At 45.1% G+C, this 10,371-nt stretch overlaps 1 protein-coding gene across 3 annotated transcripts in view; it reads left to right on the top strand.

Annotated features, from left to right (window-relative positions):
- The first annotated feature begins 909 nt into the window (after nt 1-909).
- Nucleotides 910-10,371, top strand: part of METAP1D (methionyl aminopeptidase type 1D, mitochondrial) — a 182,305-nt gene continuing 172,843 nt past the window's right edge. For 2 of the 3 annotated variants that reach the window (XM_083154812.1, XM_083154811.1), the window contains exon 1: nt 910-1,051. In XM_083154812.1, coding sequence (XP_083010938.1) covers nt 1,000-1,051 — 52 coding nt within the window. In that variant the 5' untranslated portion in view covers nt 910-999. The remainder of the gene's footprint in view (nt 1,052-10,371) is intronic. The other variant, XM_083154813.1, reaches the window with a different exon arrangement.

Here is a 10,371-nt window from a genome sequence, read left to right as displayed (position 1 = left end):
ATGTCGACATTAAGTCATGTTGACCTTGACCCATGTCGACCTTTCGACCTTGGGGCCAGTCGACCTTCCAGGGTCGACCTAATGACTGTTGACGTAGACAGATGACCGCTTCTCTTTCAAACACAGCCTGTAACATGACAGTTTGCAGCTGATTGGCTGGACGTTTATCTCTCCTTATCACCCTTGCATTTATCGCTTGTTAAAGCTTAATACATCTGCCCTAGTGTTCCAAATACTGGGTCAGATCTTGGAATTTTGGTGTAAAAGCAGTATTACATGTCCGCGCATTATTTCCCAACAAATTCAATGTATGCGGTCGAGGATCCGTAGTAGCTATGTGTAAAGGGGATTCGGCATGAAAAGCCGGCGGTCGGGATCCCGGCATTCAAAATCCCGACGCCGGAATCCCGAACGCCGAAATCCCGACAAGGGGGGATGTGGATCACCCCCCCTTGCGGGCTCGCTGTGCTCGCCACGCAGCGGGCCCGGTGCCTCGCTACGCTCGGCACACTAATTTATTCTCCCTCCGAGGGTGTCGTGGACACCCACGGGGGGAGAAAGTGTCGGGATTTCAGCGCCGGGATTTTGAACGCCGGGATTTAAACTGCATCCCGTGTAAAGGCACCACAGCTACGAAATATTAAATTAGCTCATGCAGCTGACCTTCCCTGGTAAGTCTCAATACCTGCACTGCACCAAGTTTACACTAATTGAAAAACATAACAATGACTGTAAACGGCAGAAGCAGGGTTTGGAACATTCCTGCTGACATGTATGTCGCCTGCTATTCATTGGAAGTCGCTAGAATTCTATACATTTGTCACTGCGTGCGGTTTAAAAAAAAAAAAAAAAAAAAAAAAAGTTTGCTTTGTAGGAAAGTTTGGACCAGCGGCGCTCCGTTGTTACCACAGTGCGCGATTGTTGAGCTTCCGCCAGAGAATGACAGCCAATAGGCGGACGTGGATTTCGTACATGTGAGAAGTTGAACTCGTAGACAGCATGAACCTGAATATAATGCCGCTCAGAGCACTGCGCTGTGTTTTGCACAGAGGTAAGAGGCGGCAGCGCAGCCACCATGTGTCCGTACTGTATTACACCCAGGACCGCACACTCCGTCCTCCCTGACCTTGTGTCAGCGCGTGCCTGTGTTATCACCCAAAGTGACAACAGTAAACGTTACTGTACTGTATACAGTGCGCACAGAATCCCATCATTAGCATCAGGAGCCTGGATTTTGTTGGCAGTGCTAATTAATCGAAGTAGGCCAAAATACTTTTCCAAAACCTAATCTCCCCCAGCATCCTAACCATAACCTCCTCTCCTGCAGCCTCCCCTTACCCCAACCTCCTCTCCTGCAGCCTCCCCCTTACCCTAACCTCCTCTCCTGCAGCCTCCCCTTACCCTAACCTCCTCTCCTGCACCCTCCCCTTACCCCAACCTCCTCTCCTGCAGCCTCCCCTTACCCCAACCTCCTCTCCTGCAGCCTCCCCTTACCCCAACCTCCTCTCCTGCACCCTCCCCTTACCCCAACCTCCTCTCCTGCAGCCTCCCCTTACCCCAACCTCCTCTCCTGCACCCTCCCCTTACCCCAACCTCCTCTCCTGCAGCCTACTCTCCCGTCTACCCTAACCTCCTCTCCTGCAGCCTACCCTAACCTCCTCTCCTGCAGCCTACTCTACCCTAAACTCCACTCCTGCAACCTACTCTCCCCTCTACCATAACCTCCTCTCCTGCAGCCTACTCTACCCTAAACTCCACTCCTGCAACCTACTCTCCCCTCTACCATAACCTCCTCTCCCGCAGCCTACTCTACCCTAAACTCCACTCCTGCAACCTACTCTCCCCTCTACTATAACCTCCTCTCCTGCAGCCTTCCTCCCCCTTATCCTAACCTCCTCTCCCACAGCCTACTCTCCCCTCTACCATCACCTGCTCTCCTGCAGCCTACCCTAACCTCCTCTCCCGCAGCCTACTCTCCCCTCTACCATAATCTCCTCTCCTGCAGCCTACCCTAACCTCCTCTCCCGCAGCCTACTCTCCCCTTTACCATAACCTCCTCTCCTGCAGCCTACCCTCCCCACCTTATCCAAACCTCCTCTCCCGCAGCCTACTTTCCCCTCTACCATAACCTCCTCTCCTGCAGCCTACCCACCCCCCTTACCCTAACCTCCTCTCCTGCAGCCTCCCCTCCCCCTTACTCTAACCTCCTCTCCTGCAGCCTACTCTCCCCTAAACTCTACTCCTGCAGCCTACTCTCCCCTCTACCATAACCTCCTCTCCTGCAGCCTACTCTCCCCCCTTACCCTAAAATCCCCTCATGCAGGCTAACCTCCCCTCCAGCATCCTAACTGTAACCTCTCTTCTTACGCTAACCTTCCCTCCTATAGAATAACCCTAACCACCTCCCTCATTCTAACCTCCCCTCCAGCATCCTGTAACCTCCCCTTTATCCTAACCTCCACTTCTGCCTCATACACTGGATCCCACTCCCGTAGCCTTACTCCAAACTCCTCCCAGTGCCTAACCCTAATTTCCCTGGTGTGATGGCCTCCCCTCCCCTGGTGCAATGGATACCACTCCCTCAACCAAATCCTAACCACTCCCAGGTACCTAACCTTTCCACCGGCGCGCTGGATCCCACTTGCACAGCTAACCACTCCCCAGTACCTAAGCAAATCGGTGACCTTAATACCGTTCTTAAAATTCATGCTACTATTTCTGGTAATTAGCGCAGTATGCTAGTGCTGTTATTGTGTAGCAGATACAGTAGAATACAGCAGAATAAATAAAACATTGCGAGGAATGTTTATTAAATTAGAAACACGGTGAGAAAAAAAAATTGTACAAGAAAATTAATTGACAAAAATGTCTTGCATTTCTATAAACAGCCTTGTTCTTTCTTTTGTAATCTGCATTCATAGACGCGCCAATTTTTATCTATTTTATTTTAATGCAATTCAATAGGGCCCACCACTCTTCATCCCCACCTTGTATCCTAAATACAATAAATTATAGGCCAAGTGTTCATGTTGGGTAGAATTTTTGCTGTATGTCAGTATTGTATTTTGAATTGCATTTTTTTTATTGTGTCAGAAGATTTTGAAAGTAAATGTATAATTCACGTTAAAGGGTTGTTCTTATTAGCTAACATTAATTTGTGGGTGGGAATCGTCGCGACAGTAGCTGCACTTTACAGGAGCGGAATTCGCACAAAAGTGCTTGTTGCCCCATAGGGGAGAATTCAGCCCATGAATGGTGCAAAATGGGGCACCTCCCATCCTTTGCATATAACAGGATCACATGATCGCAAAAACACACGGATCCAGGAACTTATTTAGGATTCATCTGTTTTTAAACGAAAATGGTTCAGTTTGTCACCTGAGAAAAAGGTGCTGTAATTAAATTGCCCAATAACACCAACAGGCAACAAATCGTGATAACAGCCCTATATTCTTTTTCAGTAGAGAAATTAATGTGAACAATTGATTTTGCCCCCTACAGGTGAAAAATAATTCAATTGAAATTGAAAAAAATTAAATTATTCCTATGTTAACATTAAGAATTTGCCTACAAATAAAATCTCTGCATAGTGTGCGCCATTGAAAAACAAATGGTCCGCTGCATGGCCCGTATCTCATATAGACTGAAATTGCTAGTGGGAACCTAATTTATCAGCCCAAACTTCTTATGGAATTGGTGGTGACTATAAGGACGCGTTCTGTCCAGTGTGAGTGTCATGGCAGTGGTGTTGGTGTGTAAACCAACTTCTAGAGTGTGTGTGACTGTAAATGTGATTCCAGATTGATCTTTTGCACCCAGTGTAGGATGTTGCATGTCCAAATACTAATGATCGCGGCTATAAATAGTAAAACAGTGGTGGTTACCGTTATACCACATTTAACTGGATGGTTGCATCCGGCTGAGTCAGTCTCTATATATCTGTCCAAAGGAGAGTATGGCAAAATACATATAATGCCTCTGTAGTTACCTAATCCTACCATCACCCACCTCACTGCGCTACAGTTATCAGTTACCCCATGCTGCTGTCACCTACTACACTGCAATATAATTATCAGTCACCCCATTCTGCCATAACCCACCTCACTACGATATAATTATCAGTTAAGCCGGTACTTATATGTAAGTTGGGCGCCCACTAAGCTATTTGCTTAGTTTTCCGTGTCCCCTCGCGGGAAGCCATGCTGTTGTCACCCACCACACTGCAATATAATAATCAGTTACCCTATACCGCATCAGGTAGAATGAGTCTAGAATACACATGAAGGCATTGGACTTAGGGAGCTATTCTGGTTCATTCGCTTACCAAGAGGTAGCTAGATCCCGCCTTGCCAATAGTGGTACGCCGGCCTACCATTTGCACTGGCTGCGAATTAATGTTTTACATAAACATCCATTCGCATGCCACTGAGACCCTCCCACATCATGCTCTGAGCAACCTTACGTGTACGCTCGGGGGAAAGTGGGCGGGCAGCTGACATCCGGGGATGTCAGCTGCCCGCCCCCCGCATGTCCATCACGGCCGCATTAGCATGAGAACGCCCAGCATTCTCACGGGAACAGCCATGAAACGCTGGGCGTTCCCATATGCTAATGCGCCAGTCTGCCACCCCCTGGCCCCCGCCCGCAAGGATGGGTGTGTTCGCCGTGGGTGCACGCACCTAGCACATGCGCAGAGATGCGCAAAGCACAAACATCGGCCCCGTGCGAACGCACGCAGGCCAGAATAAGATCCTTAGAGCAGCCAGAGTTTATGATAAGGCCGCTGACACCACTACCCATTAGAAGAACTATGTCATCTCAATAATGTCTTACAAAAACTACATAGCTCTTTGCTATAATTTGCTATTGCCCTCATTCAGTGCCCACAATATTTCATTAAGAATAATACATAAGGGCCGTACACACGTTTGGATTTTTGGCCATTTTCGATTCGATTTTGCTTATAGGAGCAAAATCAGATCGAATCCTGTAAGAAATCGTTTCGGTTTGTTGTTCCTTTCGATCTAAATTTTCGCTTCCGTTTTCGCCAAATCGAACAAAAAAATCCTCTATGCAGCCAAGGAAATCTCGAAAGGGATCTAGTAAATCGAATGTGTACAATGTACCATGAATGTATATCAAATTCTATATCGAATTCGATATCTAATGCAAAAGTAGAGATCTAATGCCAAATCGAATGGAAAGATCTAATGCCAGATCTAATAGAAAATCGAATCTAACATCAAATCAAAAGCAAATCGATGTGTGTGTACTGGGCTTTAATGGGATCTATAATTAGCCTACAGTATCTTGCCTTATCCAATGTGGTGCTACATGAGAAGTCAGCCAGATCCGCCAATCATATCTAAAGACCCCTGGTGGGAGACATCATGTCATTCAGCTTCTACCTATAATTTTATTGAATGTACTTCTATATTCTTTACAAGCCTTGATACACTACCACCATGTCTTCATTCTAAAAACACAACAAAAAGTTCTAAAATGAAAAATAGCAGTTATTTATTCACATTCTGTGAGCTCGGATTTACAGTGAGTTTGTTGTCTAATGAAGATCTTGTGCGATACAATGGTTTTAAGCATTTTTAGGTGTGTCCCCCAGTCTTTCAATGACTGGTTATATGTCTTGTTGTGCCAGACATACATATAGAAATTGGCAATGTATTCAATTGCATGTATGTCTACACCGCTATACTGTAATTCAGAATCAAGTTGGGTTGGAGTCAGTTGATATATTGATGAGACATTGACATACCCTCCAACACCTCATGGATTAGCGGTACAAATGGGGCGTGGCCATGGATAGAGGATCGTGGTCACATGCAAAGGAGGTGTGATCACAATTGCCCAGATCCAGAAGCTGCTCATATAGAGAAGGCAGCTACAGTCCTGCGTATTCCTGTTCCCCTCCCCTACACGCTCTGCTCCCCGTCTGCCGCTCTGCTCCCCGCTGCTATCAGGTGGAGCCACAGACAGGGAGCAAGCAATAGCAGAAAACTGGTACAAAATGGAAAATTGTTTTTAGCCAGTACAGACCTTAAAAACACAGTACTGTACTGGCTAAAATGGTACAGTTGGAGGGTTTGCACTGATGCATGTACGGAAGGCCGAGAAGGATTAAGGGGCGGGCACAGGTACACAGTACCCCGGACCCCCTTATCTTAGGAGGCCCCCTAGCAGAGCAACACACTGCTGAAATGTGCACTATAACTCCTGTCCACCAGCCACAAGTTACAAGATCAGCTGTTTAGGGTTTCTGTTTCAACCACTGCACACCTGTCATTGCTGCAGTCACAGTGTCACCACCCGTACACCGAAGGATCCAACAGCACCTGTAAGGGAAGCTCCGTCTAGTCTGTCAGTGATACTGTAGCTGTCCTTTGCTGCAGTGAGTGACAGCACCCCTGGCACTGTCTAGGATCATTGCAAAGCAGTGCACTGTGGTACAGGGGCAGCATGAAAGGGTCGGGCTGGGCCTGTTGACGTCTCTGCTGGGGATGGTTCAAGACTGGCCATAGACACCCCTGGGGTGACTTTAAGAATCAGGCAGGTTGCGGCGCCCTTCTCAAGTAGCCTAGCTTGGACACTAAACAGCTGAGTTCCAAGCACCCAACCCATAGAGGGAGAATAAATTAGGGTGCCAAGTGTAGCGAGGCACCAGGCCCACTTTGTGGTGTGCGCAGCGAGCCCGCAAGGGGGGGGGGGGGCGATCCACGTCCCCCCTTGTCGGGATTCTGGCATCAGGATTTTGACCGCCAGGATTCCGACCGCCGAAATCCCGACAAGGGGGGACGTGGATCGCCCCCCCTTGCGGGCTCGCTGCGTTTGCTAAACACAGTGGGCCACTAATTTATTCTCCCCCTATGGGTGTCGGGGACACCCACAGAGGGACAAAGTGCCAGGATTCCGACCGCCGGGATTTCAACTGCATCCCTGTAGGATTGGGTGTGGACACCCTATATCGAATGCTTAACCCTTAGAATGCCAAGTGAATTTGTCAAAGTAGTTCTAAAAATTTACATCATCTTAATTTTTTTCATCATAATGACCTGTAATGTTTACATTACATAGGTATTTATAATCTTTTTTTACACCATTTTTTACACCAGTTCATGTAACAAATGTGAGCGACGCTGGAATTTTTAGGGGATATTTTGTACATCTCTCACAGAGATGTTGGCACTCAAAGGGTTAATCCTGCCCTGATGGCATGTCAGAAGTATCCTGCGGCAGGCAGACAACCAACCAAAAAATATATGGTACTTGTGTATTATCACAGCGCCCATCGCATCGCATACCACTAATTAAGGTATGCGATGGGACCCGATTTTGAGGCTTTCCCGGGCAGAGTGTACAATTTTAATACACGATTATACCCGATATTACATTGTACAGGCACCCTGATGCCTGATTACTATGTGAAATGCCCCCCCCCCCACATTGTTAACGCCACCCCAGTATCAACACCAACCGTAAGCGTCCTCTGACCTTTTCATACCCCCACTATCCATGTCGGCGTGGAGTAAATTTTATATAGTGTGGTGAGCGCAGCGAGGCACCGAGCCCAAAGCGTGGCGAGAGGACACGGAATATATGTGAAGTAATCCGCGTCCCCTCGCGGGGCACGCTGCGCTCGCCACGCTATATAAAATCAACCCCACGCAGATGTGGATAGTGGGGGTATGAAAAGGTCGGAGGATGCATACCGCCGCCCCTCACGGGCTCACTGCGCTCGCCACGCTTCCGGTTGGCGTTGATAGTGGGGTGGCGTTAACAATGGGGGGCATTTAACATAGTAATCACCCATCAGGGTGGCTGCACAATTAAAAATCGGGTCTGGGGGTGGATTTAACATAGGAATCTGGCATCAGGGTGCCTGTACAATTTAAAATCGGGTCCAATCGCGTCGCATTGCATGCAATATGATCGCATGCGATGCGACCGATTTTTGATTGTACAATGCCCTGCGATGGAAATTGTTGGCACCGTGATAATACACAAGTACCAAATATATATTCTGTTCCATGCCTGAGCGGCCAAGTCTGTGTATAGACGGTAATCATGATCACGAATTGTTCTGTCCAATAACGAGACGTACCATTTAGAAGTTTAATTATATACAGACGTTACTGTTGTACCAAGTAAATTAATTGTATCACTATAGCAACTGTCTAGAAGTGTTCCCCTTTGGGAAAATAACGTAGATCTTGTCTTAAACCGCCTGTTTTTTTATTTTTTTTCCTGTCTCTAAGATCTTTAAGGGTCAGAGATGCTCCTTATCCTTAGTTATAAGGGAGGGGGCATTGTTCCAAGCCAGTGCTTTGAAATTACTGTACCTGGCCTCCAATCCATCACTTCCCACTGTCGCCTGTCTCTTCAAGCCATCATGAGTTTTCACCATTGACTGCCATCTCAGGAGACAAAGGTCTCATTCATGTCCTTCTTCTACCAGCTTCTTCCCCCTTGACAATTAGTATCTCTTGTGAAAGACTAAATTGTTTGCTAAGAACATTTAAATTAAAAGTATTCAAACAATTTGGATGTGCTTTTCATAATTATTTTATGTGGTACCAGGTTGATATCTATAGATAGCTGTAATTTATTCTGGAATGTTTTGCCTCTGCGGATTTCCACGTATTTAGGCAAATTGCAAGCTGGAGTGTGTAATGTCCTGCAGTTTTTATCTTTTTTTTAATAGACTATCTATATACACTTCATTTTCTGTCTTTTGCCATCAGATGGCAACTGTGGGAGGAATTCAACTGTTCCCGTCGATTTTTAGTCTGAGAAAATGGTATTGCAATTTATTGCTTGATGGCGTTATCGGGCAATTCAATTGTAGATTATTTTTTTTAAAATTGACACGTTTAAAGTGATACATTGGTAAAATGAAGCACCTGCGATATGGATCACTTATTAAAATTTGTGTGGGTACTAAAGGTATGAGGGTATAAAAAAGAATGTGTCATGAAGTGAAAGGAAAAAATTAAAAGAATTCAAATAAAAACACGGAATAAGTTGCCGTATCAATGTGTTTTTGAACTTGCGGCTGCAAAAAGTCACTTATTTATTTATTTATTTATTTATTTATTTATTTGCAGTTTCTTATATAGCGCAGCAGATTCCGTTGCGCTTTACAATAGTAAACAGTGATAAAACAAACTGGGTAACAACAGACAGACATGGAGGTAGGAGGGCCCTGCTGCAAGCTTACAATCTTATTTGGGATTTTGTTACTCCTGCCTCCAGACAGATAAAACAAAATCCCTTATAATGAAGTCTATCAGGGACAATTGAGTTAGCCTCTGTTATTTACCTTGGATCAGTGTACCAGGGATCAATTAGCTTCTGTTATTTACCATGGCTAATTGAATTCCCTCCTATAATTGATGTACAACAAGTATCATTACCATGGCTCAATTTACCAGGGATCAATTAGCCTCTGTTATTTACTGTGGGTAGTTGAATAACTTAATTTAAGTGATGTACACAAGTATCTTTTTCTTTCAATCCAAATACTCTCTACTCCCAAATTACTTAATTTATCATTTCAAAGGATTGAGGGGAATAACAAACCAATTAATTGGATCTTTGATATGTATATATTTTGCTAAAGCCAAGTGTAATACCTAATTGCAGCAACATTTGCTTTTCTAAAGAGGATTCAAAATATTCTCATGAACCATTGGTAATAAAGTACAATGTATGCCATCTAGCCATACACCGCAGCAATTGATATTGGTTCTCCAAATTATGGACCCAGGAAGTAGAAAACTCATTTAAGGTCTTCTTTAAACTCCAGGAACAAAGATCAGATAACAGATGATGGTTCTAGAAAATTTGTTCTACTCCAGATGGGTGAAACAGATGAAGGAAATGAAAACTGATTGGGGCGAGTTTTGAGAATATAGGATGGGGATAGGGATGTGGATTTTGTACACCAACCCTGCTTTGACTACTATTTTACTACATTCAGACTCCTTCATAAATGACAAATATAGATATAACGTATTCCTCTTAAACCAATGGTTCCCAAACCTTCTTGAATCTTGGTGTCCTAGAGTGTCAACATGGCGCCCCAAAGCTAAAGTGTTTTATTTAACAAATTTTAAAAACACATCAAATTAAGTAAACTGTGCCTAACTTTTTTTCATAGTATCAGTTATGTGATGGTGCACAGTTATACTTCTGAATTGCAGGCACTATCATTGGTTTGTCCTATCACTTTGAATAAATTTGCTTTGGTCCTGTATCACCAACCCAACGCACCAATGTAAGAGCTTCACAGCACCCCAGGGGGCCTAGCACACAGTTTGGGAACCACTATCCTAGACTAGGATTTAAACTTCATTA

The sequence above is a fragment of the Crinia signifera genome, chromosome 7, assembly GCF_055691185.1.
Source record: "Crinia signifera chromosome 7, ASM5569118v1, whole genome shotgun sequence".
Lineage (NCBI taxonomy): Eukaryota > Metazoa > Chordata > Amphibia > Anura > Myobatrachidae > Crinia > Crinia signifera.
This window is presented reverse-complemented; position numbering and strand designations above follow the sequence as displayed.